This window comes from Serinus canaria, chromosome 8 (genome assembly GCF_022539315.1).
Source record: "Serinus canaria isolate serCan28SL12 chromosome 8, serCan2020, whole genome shotgun sequence".
NCBI classification, from domain to species: domain Eukaryota; kingdom Metazoa; phylum Chordata; class Aves; order Passeriformes; family Fringillidae; genus Serinus; species Serinus canaria.
Window position 1 is genome coordinate 22,002,007 of NC_066322.1, and position 17,731 is coordinate 22,019,737.

Here is a 17,731-nt window from a genome sequence, read left to right on the forward strand (position 1 = left end):
GTTTACCTGTGCTGTACAAACTGTTGCCCTGATGAGGGTTTTCTCAAACCTAGTAAGTTACTACAGAGAGTAAATCAGAAGCACCAGGAAATGCCCTTTATGCTTCAGGGGCAGCCTTGCAGGATGTCAGTTACATAGCCCAGAGTGTTTATTTCCCTCCCACAGGTCTTAGGAGCCTCAGGAAAGCTGACAGGTGAGAGCTGGCTTCTGCTCATTGATAGCTCTGCTGACCCAGGGCTTGCTCCCTGCTTGGGCAGGAGGGCCAGCAGGAATGTCATGGCACTGTGGGTGCTGCAAGCGGAGGGCATCAGTTCTGAGCAGGGATCCACTCCTCTCTCCACTGCTCCTCAAGCACTGCTGGGCTCAGGGTGATGTCAGAACATGTTGGTGAGTGGTTTTAAACCCCTCTGATTTCCTCAGGCTGTATCATTAGAGGCACCTCACCGGCAGTGGAAATAGGACAGGGTCCTTCAGAGAATGGTGACATTTTGGAAATGCTACACTGACCATCAGACTTTTCCAAGAGGCTGCAAGAGCTCTGGAGAAGACAGAAGTCCCAGGAGGTACAAACATGCTCCTCATTAAGGCCCCAGCCTGCTGCCCCCCAGGAGCTCAGCTGACCCTGCTGCCCAGAGCCCTGGGCTGCCCCGTGACTGTCCAGGGGAGCCTGGAGCTGACCCCATGTGGGGAGAGCCTCTGCTCCCTCCTGCAGGCTGGGACAGCTGCAAGGAGCTTTTCTGGGACCTGGGCACCCTCAGCTCCTGCTGTGGACGAGCAGCAGGTGACTGGCCTGTCTAGAATTCAGGCTGGCAGCACTTTTCAGTTGACTTACCCAGCTTTACTTGTTCATTTTACCACAGTCCTGAGGCTGGCAGCTGAAAATCACTGTCTTAGTGTTGTCAACACTGGGCATTCAATCTTAGGGAAAGAATAAAAATTATCATATTGCCTTAAAATATATTTTAATAAGAATTTCAATTTTTTTTTTCATTTGTGTTTTATTTATATTTCTCTATTGCTCTCAAGGTCTTCTCTTGGGAGGTGTAGCAAAGTATCTGCTTATGTGGAGGCTAAAATATGTGTATAGGAGCAGAAATACCAAATATCTAGGGCAGAATTTTTCAGTTTGAAGGTGCTTCCAATATAGCTAGCTAACCTAATTTTCCAACTATCCTATTTTTCCCAATATTTCTACCCAATCTCACAAATGAAAAAATTCTAAGGTATGAAAGTGTCCTGACCATCTGCAGTAGGAAAGAACATAAATTCAGGACAAGAACAAATCTGTACTGATGGCAAAGAGAACAAAGTACTTTCAGAGTTTTGCAATCTCAAGACAGAAACTGATGGGAGTACTGGCTTAGAACTCTGCAGAGTGGAAATTTAACCTGCATGGGCTGTAATTGTCATTAGATCACTCTGTAGGCCCTGAAACCAAAATCCTTCTGATATTTCTGTGTACAAGGTAGAGGTGTACAAGAGCAAGGCGTGCAGGTAAAGCCCCAGTGGGACTGGGGGAAAACAGTCTGGTTGTTACATTCCTGATGTCCATGTCTTTTAGTCAAATGATAATTATCCATTTATAGCCTCATAAGTATGAATATGTAAATAGCTATGGAATGCATTATTCATGAATCAGCAGGCATTAATTATTGTAATTAAGTATCATTTGCTACGTTCATATTACTAACCCTTCCAGTTAATGAATACATTAACTAATCACTGTAGAGCAGATTCAATCAAAATTCCCTGGGTCTGTGCTATGGAAGCCTGAGAGAGTTTTATTGAATTTAGATTCAATATTGAACATATCCAACATGCTTATCAGTGTATTTTTAATGACATTAAGTGTGAATCATAACCTCCAGTGCATGATGCTTGTCCTTGTGCCCAGGAGGATGGAATGGTACCAGCTGGAAGAGAACATGGAAGAGCAGTGGTGCAGCACACGGCAGCAGCTCTGTGAACCAAGGACAACTTCAATTCTGGGACATGAAATCCACCTCCACTTTCAAGTCTCATGTATATTCACATGTACAGTAGGAGAGGGGCTGTGTTTTGTGAGGGAGTGCTGTCCCAAAGGTGCTGCTGGTGACAATGTTCAAGGAACAATTCCAAAGCTCAGCTGGAGCTGTTTGCCAGGCGGTGCCTTTGCCAGCAGCAGCAGGACACAGCCCTGGCAGGATGTGCTCCCAGGCTAATGGGGCTCAGGCACTCCTGAAACATGAAGTAAAATGAACAGCCCAACCCTGGGTTTTGTCTTTGCTCCCTGGAGATCCATTTCAACTAATGGTAATCTCAGTACCACAGAAAGAAGATTTGCTGCAGCTTTTATGTCACTGCCTTTTTAGGGTTATAGTTCTCAGAACCAGGCCTTGTGGGTTTTGAAGTAGAAATTTTGAATAATTTATTGCAAACAAGAGTTTCATTATTTTTAGGGAGATCACTAACTCAAGATATAAATATATAAGTTCAAGTGCTGAAAGTTAATATAAACAAGTAAAATGCCCTCTTGGCTGAACTTTTGGCTGTCAGGGCAGAAAAAAAATTTGCAAAGAAAGAATGAAATCTTATTTCATCACTGTTAGTTTGAAGCAGATTTTTTCCTATTTTTAGGTTCACCAATGTACTGTAGTCATGTGAAGTGAGTAAACAATTATTGGATCTAGTTTCCTCAGTAATCTGGGAGTAAGAAAATCTAAATAAGCATATATCAAGGATATTTTCAAATTCACAAACACACAGGCTCTTTGTAGTTAAAATTGTCATAAGATACAGCTGCAGAGAGGGCTCAGTCAGAGCCTGGATTTTTAAGAGCCAGAAGTAAGAACAATGGTCAGTAAAGACAATCTGTCACTCCCTGGAGACACCTACTCAGTGAAAGCCCCCTTGTGTATTTTCCAAGCACAGTAAAGAACATGCTTTGGTTCATGCCACAGCTGATGCAAATCCCTTTGCTCTCCCTTCCAGTGTCTCCATCACTGCTGTCTTCTCCCTCTTTTCAGAAATCTTAATTCTGCCTCAAGCCCAAACACTGTTAGTTCTCATTACCCAGCTTTATGAATGACAGTCACTGGCATCTGAAATCCAGTTTGAGTCTCAGTACCACAGAGGGACCCATTAGAGACATCACCAACATGGAGCATCACAAGCCATGCCTCCAAAAATCATGACCTTGTTTTTGGCTTTCTTTCATTTGCATATCTTGTATCCCTGCTCTGATTCTGAGTATATTGAGATGACGTTTTCCCAACTTCTTCTCAATGCCCGAAATAGAAGAAGTGTGGTTTGATAGCAATTGGATATTTTTACAGAAAAGGTTAGTACTCAGTGTCATGTTTGCTTTTATACCTGTTCCCCTTTATTTGTCTGACACCTGCATCTCTTAAAAAAATATAGAAAATTATTTCACTTAATCTGGCACTAGTTTATTTATTTTTTGACTTTTAAAAGTAGAAATACCAAGTCTGCAGGAGTGCAGCTGGGGGCGTTGGAGTGGCTGAAGAGCTTCAGTGGGAAGCACCTGCCTGACCCTGCCCTTCCAGAACTCCTGGAAAACTGTGGGATGAAGCCACCTTGGTTGGTGTGTGGTGTTCCTGTGGAGTGTTGAGGAAACATGGCACACTGAAAGCAAATGAACAGAGCCATCAGCAGGAATGAGGAGCAGACATAAAGAGACAAAGGCAGAAGGTTTATTTGGTGTATAAAGGTAGGAAATTTATGTACACGTGCACAATGCAGTTGAGGATACAGAAGTACAAAGAGGAAGAGAGCAGCATTTCTGAGGCCAGGGGATGTTTCATGATGACAAGGCATTAGAGGAAGGAAAGAATTCAATCACAGGTGAGTGTTTTCAGTAAAAGAAAGAGAACTGATGCCCTGCTAATGGAGTTTAGAATAATAACTTGCATACTGCTGTAAATTAATATAAAATCTGTGTTTAATATTGCATAACCCCTCATATCAAGTGTCTAGTATTGAATAGAAAGAGTTTGGAAATCTCTATACAAATGGATTCTTATTGTTTTCACATTTTCAATATAGGTCTAATGCCAGACATACTGTTATTACATTTATTGCTTTCTACCTTTCTTCATCACTAAGACCATGATGAAATTGTTACTTAATGTAGTGTGTCCTGTAGTGCATATTCTATAAAGTACACAATGGTTCAATTTAGTTATGTGGAAACTGAACTAAACCCAGTGAGGAAATCAAACCAAATTTCATTATTTTCTTAATTATAGTTATTTAGGGAAAAAAAAATTTTGAACAGCTTTGATTAGTAGCAGCACTTTTTTCATTTGAATTTTTAAAATTTCTTATTTCTTTGTCTTTAGTTAGCATTCTGAAATAGGACAGTTTTTATTTCAAGTAATTTCTGATTCATTTTTCATTTTTCATTTCAATAATACTGAACTGAGAAATGCTTTTAGCTATGATTAAATGAAAGCTACAGTTTGGAACAAAATTCCCAACATAAGATGCTATTATTTTAAATTTCCCCACATTAAAGCAATTTTCCAAAACTGCAAATGTTCAAAACTGCAAAATGCAGTTTGGTTTTGTTTTTTTCTCTTTGCCTGTGTTCTATAATTCCCAGTATTACATGTGACTGCCAGTAAGATAACTAAACCTATATCTGATAGTATATGTAGTTTTCTTTCTGACACTGCTACATTAATTTCATCTCCAGTGCAATCCCATCTAGTGTTTATTGAGTGCTTACAAAGAGAAAAGGATTTCTTGGATAAATTTATATCTTTTTAAATATATATATATATATATATATATATATATATATATATATACACAAAATTATTTATAATGATTTTTAATAAGAGTTTACAAAAAAAAATCCCTAATCTTTTTCAGGTATGATAAAGCCAGCAAAGAATTTATCCTTGTGTACAATTCTCATAGGTAAATACACTGTGCTTAATTTTCATACTAAGGCAGATGCTAGGGAACAGGAATATGTGAGAGGGATAAATCATAATTTTTTCCCACAAATGTGCCAAAGATTTTTGGTTTTTTTCCTCCCCCCTAAAATAGGGGTAGGGTTTTTAACAGCACAAGTGTTGCTGCATTTGTGTGCAGAAAAAAAACAGACCTGGGGGCATTTATGAAAGGTGGAAAATAAAAAATAGTCTTGATCCACTGTCTGATCCATATCCTGCTGTGGCAAAACAGAAACCTTAACATCTCACTTAAACACATTTCAGGGTGTCCTAATGTCACTGGAGATTTAAAGGGGGATTTGCTTTTCCTGGATGTACCAGGTCCAACCTGCAGGGAGTCAGGGAGGACAGGGGCAGGTTTGAAGTGGGGGAAACCCTTGATATCAGGGGTTTCAAGCACTTCTCCAAAAGATCAATTGTTCCCTCTGGAGTCAGAAAACCTCCCAGTATGGTGTTAGTCTTTACAACTCTGCTACCTGCCATATAGCTGATAACAAAACCCTATACACACTTGTTCTTTGGAATCCTCTCTCAAGGACACTATTCAAATGACCAAAAGGGATAGAGAATCTCTGCAAATATAATAATGATTGTCCCAATAAATTATATCACCATTCATAAATGAGGTTTTTGTCTTAAACAATAGTTAAAAATGAAAAAAACCCTCACTTTTTACAATTGTTTAGTATTTAACAATGTGTTTCAGTTGTGTCTGCACTCTCAAAGGTAACTACAAAGATATTTTGCTATAATATTTTTGTTAAATCTCCTGACACTCATAATTTTCAGGTTCTTTTTTTTCATTTTCTTAAGAATCTATGGACAACCAACCCAACTACCTTGCTTGCTTCTTAAGAAGGAAAAAATCCCATTTTATTTTGACTGATGACACTGATCTACTAATAAGTAAAACAGATTTACTTAAAGTTATAGAAACCTTTCAACAAACAACAAATCTGTGATTTCAAGTCTGAGACACTTACTGGGCCTTTCTTGACAGGGGAAATGTTGGTAAAGATTTGTTGGTAAAGATGGTTGCACTTTATCTCAGTATAGTCCATGGGAGGTGTAGAGGCTACTGGAGCAGAAGATCAGGATTAGTGATATCAGTGCAGGATTGACACTAATTCAAATGGATGTGGGAGCCTCCTCAGCATGTTGTCAAGTGCTAATCCAAACCATTACCTAATTAGCCAAAAATATCCCTCATGATTTCACATGTGTGAGGCCTAACTGCCAAAGGAACAGCAATAAACATGGTGTGTGACGTAAAAATACTGACCACCTGCAAGATTTAATTTAAGATTAGAATTATTGAAGACAATGAGTCTGCCACTCATTGCAGTAGGGTTTGAATGCCAGCCTCATTAAATGTGACAATGTTAGTTGTCCCACTGTCACCCACTGGCAGTGTCCATGTGGTGAAATGCTCTGGTGAAGGTGGGGTGAACTCTTTAACATCTGCTAGCATTTGTTCTAAAACTAAATCAATTAACTAAATCAGATCTGAAACAATTCATAGAAAAACCATTCAAAGAAATATAAAACAAGTTTTAAATATTTGTATTGCTTTGCTAAGCTGGTTAGTCAAGGCATCTTCTGCTGCAGTAAAACACAAAAGTTTAAAGACTGCTCAGTAGTCTTCCTGATCACCCCACTCGACTGCTGGCTCATCATCCATTCGCAGAATGAGATAGGAGAGGAGCTGAAAGAGGTTCTGCCACAAGAGCAAAGAGACAAAGAAGGAGAGGTCGCTTACATCGATCTCACAGCGGTCACCGGCGAAGTTCACGTCGCACAGGCAGTGGAACTTGTTGAGCAGGTTCTGGCAGAGGCCCCCGTTCAGACATGGGTCAGAGCTGCACTCATCAATGTCCTTCTCACACCTGCAGGAAACACTGCAAGCAGTCAGCCTCAGGAACCAGGCATGCAAAGCTTCCAACAGGTACGTGTTTAATTTGGCAGCTTTGGGGAAGAGGAGGATGCTCTGGGGTGTGTTCCCACAGCTGTTTATGGTTTTATTAACTGGCTGATGAGCCCCACTCAAACCCTGAACTTCCTGTATGGTTTCCACACACAGACAGTTAAGGAGGCAATTTCATCCCTGTAAAGCACTTCATGGTCACTGGTGCTTAGCAAGCTGCAATGCAAGTTCTTGTGGGATCTCAGAGCCAGCTCTGGTGCAAGTCCTACTGACAGCCTGCTTGTCCTTGTCATTGCTCCAGGAGCTGAGGGCACAGTTCCCCTCTCAATAATCTGGATAGAAGTCAAATAAATGAGTGTTTTAGCCAGCTGAGTGCTCCTAGAAATATTCACCCGCTTTTTGGGTGGGGTTTTTTAACCTTTGTATTTCTTCCCTCAATTTGGAATGCCAATAGATCCCAGCAATATTTCCTATCCAGTTTCTCTGAGATGGGCCCCAAAAAAGGTAAGATTGGTGCATGACAGGTTTCATAAGCATGTGTATATGTATCATTAAAAGGTTTAGAGCTAATTCTGGTGATACAGGAAATTTGAGTTATAAGTTCTCAAGGCAGCCAATGGAAGGATAATGAGGGAAGTGCAAGACTTTTTGAAAACTATTGATTTGTGATTTTTTGCTCTGAAAATGTTCTCTTTTAATTCCCTGCTCCAGTTAATTAACTGTTAGCATCATTATCAAATAATGCTAACAGTTAATTTTTTCCCGGTAAAAATGCAGGTTTATACTTGGAGAAGGATGTGAGAAATTCTCTCTGAATTATAAGGAATTGCTTTGTTCAGTTGTATTCACAACCAAGCAATAAACATATTAATCTTACATCAGAGAAGAGCATTTTTTATATTAAACACTCTTACTCTATTCTAATCTAAACTTCTTTCAATAGCTTCCTTAAATATTAAATTATATTAATATACTTCAAATACCTAAGTTATTTATCCAATGTACAAAAATTTTATAGCTATGAAATTACCTATGAAAATTTTTAAAAAGCTAACTTAAGCCTCTTAAATGTTCTGGGGAACTGGGTACCTGAATCCACTGAGTTTCAGGAACACTTAAAAACCTACCTCCTTTTATGTAATTTTGAAAGTTGCAGCCTGAATAAATGACAAATTTGTTTTTGAGAGAGAGCTCTATCTTCTTTTATGGAGATTAATCCATACACATTTCCCTTTCCACCTGCTATTAAGTCCACTGGGATTTTTTTAATGTGATCCCAAGTTAATTGATTGCCACAGAATTTCTCTATACTGTGCTCCAGAGGCTCTCTGAGGGCTGAAATGTTGTCTTACAGGAAAATGCCTCCTTTATCAGTCTAATACAGAAATAAACAAAGGGGTTTATTTTTAATATTCTTAGTAACAGATATATTTGAATTTGTTCCGGAAAAAAAAAGAAAAAAAAAGGGATGAAATGTTCTTATTTGATCTAGTGAGACCTCCAAGCACGGAAGCACTGCTGGTTTATGGTTTGGCAGCCTGGAGGAGCAGAGGCCAAATGGTCCATTTGAGAGGCTGCAGGAGAGAGCCTGGCTGCCACAGGCAGTTCCCTGCAGCTCGCCGGGCACAGGCTCCTCACGAGAACCTTGGGAACTGTAAAAGAGAGATTACTGCCAGCCACTGGGATGGAGGGAAGGAAGGCTCATTCCCAAAGCTGCAGTTAGCAGGTAGGCTGGCAGGGGAGGGAGAAGGAAAAAGTGCTTTCCTGCTGCCTCAAAGTCCCAAGAAATACATGCAGTGCAGAAGTGGCTATGAATATGGTTTTACGTCTTAAAATTTTATTTTATTGTATCCTTTCCCCCTTGTTGAATATTGTGAGGTGGTACACAGGCAACCTGGCTGTTAACAGTGCAATTCAAGTGTGTCTGCCAACCACACTGTGCACTGAGTGGGTGGAAATCTTCATTTCAAGTCTTTTATAGCCTACTGTACTCTTTCCACAAAATCAGTGGGCTCATAAGTTTTTGAGAGAATGAAAACTTTTTGTTGGAAACTTTTCTGTGTTACAGCTTGGTCCTGTTGAACTTTTTGATATTATACTCTGACATAATGCCAGTTTCACCTGGAGCATGTACAGGTTTTCCTGTCTCTCCATCCTAAATGCCCTTACCTGTTCAGGCTACGACTGGGACAATGCCTTCCTAGGTTTCTGCAGCACCTGATGCCTGCCCTGAGGCTCTCAGCCCTCCCTGCTTCAGAGCTCTTTGAAGGCCAGTATTAAATGTGAACTGGGCTACAAGATACAAATGTCACTGTGAGGAAGGTCCCTCTGTTCTAGGCTAAACAATAACATGCACAAAGTGTTCCTTAATCTCTTCTAAAAGTATTCATTCTGTTCTCACACTTCAGCATTCCGTAAGAAAGCGTAGTATACCATGCCACCAGGTGTGCCACCTCTTACCATCCCTGGTGTAGGGGGATCCAGTATGGGTAAATGAAGGTGATATAGAAGGTAAGCTTATCCCCCAACGAGTTGCAGCTGGACCAATTACCCAAGATTAGAAGCAGGGCCTGATCTTAACAGGCCACACCTGTAGCCAATAAGCACAAGCGATATAAAAGAGTGGATTGGGGGGATCTGGAGTCAGATGGCTGCTGCAAGGATCAGGAACACTCAGTGCTTGGAGGAGCTGCTTGTGAGAAACATCGAGGAGGTATGAAGCTTTGGTGATGTGAAATCCTTGCTCTATAATGATGTTACAGCTCATGCTACCTAAGACAACACCTGGGAGAGAACAGATTGTATATTCAGAGCACAGATAGCTTTGCATGTTCATGTGCTAGAGCATGTAGCTGGTTTAGATATGTGAGCAGGATATGTGTGCCTCCCCATTTATGGAAAGGCAACGTTTTACCTTGCCATATGAAAATTTGGCACAGAAACAAAAAAATGCACAGAGAAGCAAGTGTGCGGTGCTGCTTAAGAATTAATATCTTGGGCTGGATTACTGGTGCTGCTCTGGACTAAACCTTGCTGCATTCGTTTGTGATTTTTGTCCAAAACCACACTACTCCAGACCCTCAGTCACTCCAGCAAGGAACTCCTGCATTATAAATCAGCTGCTTTGTCTGTATTTCTGCCAGAGGGCTGGCTGTTACCCTCTGGACTCTTTTGGAACAGCTTTGGGGAGAGGTGCTCCCCCAGGGTGTGTAGGACCAAGGCTCTCACCGTTCTCCCACGAAGCCTGGCAGGCACACACAGCTCAGCTCCCCGCCGAGGTCGCTGCAGTTGCCATAGTTGAAGCATGTCAGGTTCCTCTCTTCGTCCCCACACACTGTGTAAGGCAATCGTCGGTACCTGGGCACACAAGAAGGCAGCAGCAGTTATTTGCACTGCCCTTGTTTCTGGATGTCTCCTGCTCTCTCAGCTGGAGCAGGGGATTGCCCAAAGGACTGACAGCTGGAATTCAGATTTAAGGCTCCCAGAACATGTTTTGCCTAACTTTTTTAATATGATGAGTTTAATTTTTCTTTTCCAAATATTTACTGGCAAAATAATGATTCATTTATCATAAAATATAAAATGGACATCACTCTACTTACATTACTAATATGGTTCTCTGTGATACCTGGACAGCTTAGTATAAGAGCTCAAAAGAGAGAGACTTAACATATGAGAGAAAAAATATTGGGCCACCATAAGGCATCTTCAAATCTGAGGATGTCCTTACTACTCAGAAAAAGTCAACAAAACCTGTCAATTTTAGTAATTATATCCTAAAAGATAAGCAACTATATCCTGTAATATAGGATATATTAATATATAGCGTGAAGATGATTGTCTGCATTCTTTGGGCTGCAGCAGACTGGATTTGTTGGAGTCCTCTGAAGGAAGGAGAAGGATTTTGCCTTCTTGGAGAGGAATTGGACATGCTTAGAGGGCAGAATTTTTTGGATGTGCCAAGAAGGGCAATTAAAGGGAAAAGCCTACAGCCTTTCTAGAGGAGAGTCTGGGAGGAATAGGAAATAGCAGTGTCAGAAGCAATGGCAAAAGTGGGTTTTGTGGTGTTTGCAGCCACAAAACCCAGGACTTACTTACAGGACTGAGAGTAAGCTGGGAGGAAAAGATCAACCCAGAAAAGATGCTGTGGGTGGGGAGAAAAACAACTTATTTTCCTATTGTTATTTTCTCTTCCCAACTCTGAATTCCTGCATTTTTAGCTCTAGAGCAATATTACTCTAATAAAATATTGGTTTAGAGATTTGAAAACCTTAAGAATTTTTTTTCTGAAAAGAAGATGTAGCACATGTATTTTCAAGCTCTGGAAGACTTGTAATCTTGTCATCAGAGAGCTCACAGGACCAATGTTGACAGCAGAACAGGGCAACAGAGCTGTGCCTTGTTCCTTCAGTCCTTGTCTCATCAGTCTCTGCCTGAGCTGGCAGCTCTCCACTGTCTTCGTCCACTTCTAATTGATCTGTACAACTTTCTGTACTCTTCATACATCGACTCTGCAGCCATGATTAATATAGAGACAGATGCAAAACATCTGTGTTTAAAACAAAGACATCAGGGATATAAAAGCCCTTCAGAAAAGATTTGACAAAACATTACAGATCAGCCTCCTTTACAGTACCTGCAAAACCTCCCTGTGAAGTTAGCAGCACACAGGCAGGAGTATCCATTAATCCCATCAACACAGGTGGCCCCATTCACGCACTGGTGGCCAGGACAGTCATCTATGTCCTCCTCACAGGTGTCCCCAGTGTAACCAGGCTCACAGCTGCACTCATAGGAGGCAATCCCATCTGTGCAGTTCCCATGGATGCAGGGGTTTGAAGAGCACTCATCAATGTTGACTTCACAGTAGGTGCCAGTCCATCCATCAGGACATACACAGCGGTAGGAAGTGTAGAAGTCTTCACATATCCCTCCATGCATACAGGGGTCAGAGCTGCAGAAATCTACCTGCAAACAGCCAGTAAGAGCAGGGTTTGCAGATATTTTGAGGAATTGCTCCTCTTGAGGTTTTTTAGTAGGGATGTCAGCATTTTCAAAGTATGAGAGATAAATGCCGCTGATTTCTATGGTGCTCATGCACCCTCGCAGGCCATCCAGGCTGTCAAAAGCCTTGTCAGCCACGTAGATGTCTGTCTCTTCTCTTAAAAAGTTGAGGTTTCCTGCAGCAGCTGTGCTGGTTGCTGTGTCTTTCTTGTTGTCTATATCCATGTGCCATCTGGAGGACTGGGACAGGGGCTCCACCATAGTGACCATCACTCGGTGCCATTTGCCATCGCTCACAGGCACTGAACTCACCAGAGTCAGCCTGTAGAAGCTGTTGCCACTTTGTAATTGAAAGAGGAGTTTGGAGTTGTGGATGCTGATGATGACAAACTCGGGCTCCCTCTCTGCATACAGCAGGATCACATCAGTGTCCCTGGTCCGAAAGCCAAAGATGATATTGGTGAGGTCCCTGCTGATTTTCCCGTTGCTTCTGTAAAATATCGCACTGCTCCGGCCACTGAACACTGCGTTAGCGAGACCTGTGCAAAGACAGCAGGTGAGAAACCAGGCCAGTTTTACAGCTATACATGAGGAAAGATGTCTCTCCAGTGCACAAGCCATGTAACTGCTTTTGGGTTTGCTGGAAGACAGTCAAATTCCACCAGTGTTTCACTTATCCTGGTCTGCCCCTCATGGCTGTGTAATTTACAGGGCAGGGCCAGCATCAGCTATAATCACATCCAAAGTGTACTGCTTTGCATCATCTCAGGTTACCACTCTAACACACAATTCTACATTACTGTTCTCTCTCTATTTCCAAAAAAGACATACATTTGTCACTTTATATTGTTTCCTAGGTACAGGCAGCTAGTTATTCCCTGTGACAGATCTGGATGGGACAAACATTTCTTCCCAATTCCTTTTTCTTTGGTGAGTCTTAGGACGTTTTATGAAGTATTTGATTGGATACCAATTTCATCTCACTGATGCAAAAGGATGAATTTAATGGAAGTCACTTGATGGAAAGCCCCTTCAAAATCCCTGTGAGCAGTTGTGCCTGTCACATCCAAAGCCAGCTTCTCCTGGTGGGCAGGCACTGCCACAGCCCTGTGCAGGTGGAACTGGGGGGGCAGCAGGACTCAGCTCACACTGCTGTGAGTGAAAATTGATGGGCAACGTTGTGGCAGCTTTATGGACATCTTCACAAAGGTATTTGACACCTTTTATTAGCATGGTTTCTACTAAAATGCACTTACTCAATGTTCTGAGGTTTCTGAGGATTTTAGACAGGGAGGAGGGACAGGAAGGAATGTCTTCTGTCTGTACCTCAGAAAAAAAATAGTTTTGAAAGATCTGAGATAAGATGGGTTTCTGAACTATCTCTGGGCTTAGTAAATCTTGAGGAAAAGAACCCTGGGAATCCCAGTATGAATTTACAGACTTCATGTCCTGATGCCGAGGCAGCAGAGGTGTAACTGCATTTCCTGGTGCATCAAATGCGATGTCTTTCTCGTGGAAAAAGTCTCCTCAGAGGAAATCATACTAAAAGAAAGTCAGATTTTTTCAAGATTATTCCTGTTTTTTTTCAAATATCTCACTAAACCAGTTGAGTTGTTTTGTTTTTTAGCAGAAGACACAAGGCAGAGAATTCACTGCCCAGGAAAGCTTTTATTTTGTTATCCTGTGTTGAACAAGAAGTTTATCCTGTAGCTAAGAATAAAACTAGTTAAAAATGCAGTTCTGTCGTGCAGGAATTTTTGAATATCTATCAGGGAAACTCCCTACTGTTGCCACATAAACCAGCACAGAAATCTAAAGGGGGGGACCTTGAATCATTGAAAGTGTAAATTAACTTGAATTTAGCAGAAGGAAACAGTTCAGGAACTGTTCACTTCACTGTCTCTGAGTGTTTCTTTTCTACCCTAATATGCAATACTAAATATTATGAGAGAATGTATTTTGATGTTATCATTAAAGATATCTCTGAGAGAAGGAGCAATTATTTTAATTTCAGTTATAATTTTAAGCCATCCTGCAATGCTGATCCTAACAATCTGCATAAAAATAGTATCATATTGGTCTATGACAGAGATCTTTAGTTGACCAGCCTTCCCATTCCTAAGAGTCAGCCACTCTGACAGCTCCCATCAGACTGAGTGGGTATTTACCTTCCCTCACAGGTTTTTATTAGGGCTTTTTTTCGTAGCAAAATAAAAAAATATTTTGTAAAAATCCCTACTTGCTCTTTTCAATTCAACACCAGGGTGGGAAGGAGAAGGAAAGTGGAGAAGGAAAGAGATGTGCAGGGTGGCTAATGATCCCAAGGCAGCTAATGGTCATCAGTTTTCAAATGGACTGCTTGGCATGCAGGTGCTTCTTATGAAGGCACTGCTTGAGCAACTGTACTGCAGGTATTGAGGTGACTTTCTCCAAAGCTATTCAAGATTTAAGAAAATCAAATGATGCAATGGAAGTTATGTAGCTTGTCTTTCCAGGAAGATGGAGAACATTCTAGGGTTAATCCAACACTGTGTATCCTCTTTATCTCTGCAGTGGAAGTGTGAGGCAATGTACTGATCTATGGGACAACCTTGACTAGTTGGGCTGAGTAAGTCAAAATAGCAGTTCTATGAACATCAGTGCCTGAGTCAGGGGTCTGGGGGAGAATTTCTGGGTTTGGTAGGGCAGACTCTTCCCATTAACATTACTTTAAACTGAAATAACTATTCTTTTAATACAGAAGTAAGATTTGAATGAACTTTAAAGGCAGTGAATACTTTGTTTCAAGGAAATGCTGCTGAAAATGCCTATTGCTGCTGACCTCCAAAGATGATTGGAACAACTGAAATGTACCTACATTCAAATCCTTGGTGCACCAGCTGGCATTGTGCTTCATGAGGACAGGGCCCAAGCTCACACCACTTAACTTCCTCACATGCCTTCCCCACTGTGTTAGGGGGGCACGTGCAAGTGAAGTCATCCCAGATGGAATAGCACACACCACCGTTGTGGCAGGGGTTGGACTAGGGGAAAGAAAAGAGAGAACCCCAGTATGAATCAAGGCTGTTGGACACCCAACTCTAGGCATGGGGGGCTGCTTGGCAAAAAAAAGTTTTCTTTCTATTTCAGATGGAAAATTATAAAGATCAGTATTATGACAGAACAGTATGTTCAATATTAGTGAAAAACAGTATTCCAATCTCAAAATAGTTTCATTCTCCCCTATGAAAATACCTTTTGCTTCTGATACTCATCATATGTGGCATAGCTTAACAAACCCTGCTCTTTCTAGCATTTTTGCATGTTTTCCTAATCTGTCATTATAATCAAACAGTGTGGAACATCCTAAAAACATTTTCAGAAATTCCCCATTATAACCATGTGAAAATGCTTTGAAAAATATCATTCTTACCTTGCAGAGGTTGTCACCAGTGCAGCCCTGGGTGACATTGATCAGAGTTCGGTTGATAAGAGAATTTGGTGGATTGGTGATGGGGAAGAATTCCAGCAGCTGGTTATTCACTCTTACATCTTGGATACAGCCCTTGAAATACCTGCCATTTCTGTCAGTTTCTTTGTTATCTGGTAGGCCTCCAATGTAAAGAATATCCTTACTTTGGATGGTTAGTGCTGGAGTAGAAATAAAGCCTAAGTAGTGAGAGGACTGGAACAACTCCATCTTATTTGGTTCTATTTTTAAGGTTATTAAGTAAAAGTTTCCATCATTCACGGAGTGATTCCCTAATAACTTCATGGAATTTAGAGCTAGCAGGGTGAGTTTCCCACCTTCCAAAGAGACTCTTATGTAGAGGTGAGTGCTATTTCTCAGAGCCAGCAACAAGCCAGAAGGTTTGCGTGTTCGGACAAACATTGATATGATGAAGTTCTCATTCTGAGTGGAACCAACAGGAAAAGCAGCATAGCCTGAGGAGTCTTCGGATCCAAACCGGCCTGGAATGTACTCTTGAGGTTAGAGATATGGGAAAAGGGAAAAAAATAAAAAGAAAAAGAGAAGGAAGAAAAATAAAATAGTTAGGACTAAATTACAAAGGAGCCAATGCAATGCTCAAATAACTGGTTCTGGTGATATTTATATATGATAGTAAGATATGCTTCTATTTATGGATGAACAAAGACTTGGTCCAGCTGTAAATAGCTTCTGTTTCAAAACTCCTTTTGGCTTCCATGGCTGTAGCACTAAGCTCCATTGCAGGACCATATGTTATATAATTGGGCACATTTTTCCTCTCTATCATGCTCTGTGTAATGCTGTGTTTTCAAGTAGTTAAACAAGGACAGATTCCTACAGTTTCCTGCATTGGTCCTCAGAAAAATCATTCTGGAAAGAACCTACCTGCTTTGATCCTCTGATGACGATGGAAGTTAAGGCAGTTCTGGGATTTTTTTTTGCACAGATTCCAAGCACAGAGAGCTGCTGGGCAAAGCCTTCTTGTGTGAACAGATCACCTGTGTGGTGCTGCAGGGGCTCCCCAGTTCTCTGACAAACTTTTTGTTGCTGGGGCTCAACATATGCTCACCTACATCTGCCTGTGTCCAGCCATGAATCCTGCTCAGTCCCTGAGTGCCCACAGAGCCACGGGAGAAACACGATCCAGGATCGGGCAAGTTTTCTTTTCTTTGGGCTTATCAATTAAAATGATTAAACCAAACCCATCTGTCTGACCTTTACCCCTTATTTTCAGTAATGATTTTCAGTCTTTTAAGGATACAAAATATGTAGCCAAAACTATATTTTATTCTGATGAATCATCTCTTTCTTAAAGAACAACTAAGTGTTTCTATTTTTACACTATAAGTTATGTGATCTTGTCCTCAGTATTACAGACTTCCTGCCTAAACAGTTTCAGGAGCTATTTTTTGTGTATCAAATTCCAAGAAAAAATAAACTGAGGTTTTTTTAAATGCTCACATAGCTGAAGATTCAGTTGACTATTGTGCAGTAAAACTCCTGGAGCAGAATGTCATGGGCCAACTTTCTGCCTGCAGAGCCATCTTTTTTTGTGACTGCATTAAAAAAAAAAGATGAAAATAGGGGACTGAGCGTGAAGCCCCACCAGACCCTTAAGAACCACACTGTCCTGCTGTGGGGTATGGTCAGATTATTTAGCAACAGGAATAAATCCCATACTTATTCCTAAACAGAAAAATTTCCTAATTTAATTGGAAATAGTTTATGAATATTATTGCCTGTATACCTACATCTACTTGTTAAACAGACTTAATGCCTCAAAACACCAATTTCAACAAGAGTTTTAAGTTATATCGTCTCTTAAGGTGGTACTGGAGACTGAGACACTTTTTTCATGAGGTAAAAAGAAAAATTCTGCTGAACTGAGGGTTCCACAACTGCGGTATTAAAAAGAAGCCTTGATCTCCAGAAAGGTATTTCATGTTTACAATTACCTAGTCACATTTCTCTCTATTTATAAATGCACACATTTATCATCAGCCTGATCTGTTTGATGAGATGACTAGCATCACCTTGGTCAATATTAACCTCTTGGGTCACAACATCTGGATGTTGATCGAAATGAGTCAACATCTGTTTGTTATTTTGTATATGTAGAGAAAATATTGCGTCTTGTCAATTAAATACTTGGCAGCAACTTTTCTTCAGAAAGACACCAGCATTTCTTATGTCATCCTTTACCACAAGCCTCCCCCACTCTGCCTCTTTAGAAACCTGCCACAGTCTTTTACATATGACATGTAGCTAGAACCTATGTACCAAAATGGCACGGTGCCACGATTAGCAAGGAATATTGTGGTCAGCAGGAAAGAAAAGAAGCATGCTTTCTAATCATTCTCAACAGTTCTGATG

At 40.9% G+C, this 17,731-nt stretch overlaps 1 protein-coding gene across 1 annotated transcript in view; it reads right to left on the minus strand.

Moving 5' to 3' along the window:
- The window catches only part of CRB1 (crumbs cell polarity complex component 1), a 95,416-nt gene that overhangs the window by 15,727 nt on the left and 61,958 nt on the right, over positions 1 to 17,731 (minus strand). The window contains exons 8-12 of the mRNA XM_050977774.1: positions 15,302 to 15,852; positions 14,747 to 14,912; positions 11,522 to 12,428; positions 10,114 to 10,242; positions 6,721 to 6,859 (exon numbers count right to left, since the gene is read on the minus strand). Of these exons, the coding sequence (XP_050833731.1) occupies positions 6,721 to 6,859; positions 10,114 to 10,242; positions 11,522 to 12,428; positions 14,747 to 14,912; positions 15,302 to 15,852 (1,892 nt within the window). The remainder of the gene's footprint in view (positions 1 to 6,720; positions 6,860 to 10,113; positions 10,243 to 11,521; positions 12,429 to 14,746; positions 14,913 to 15,301; positions 15,853 to 17,731) is intronic.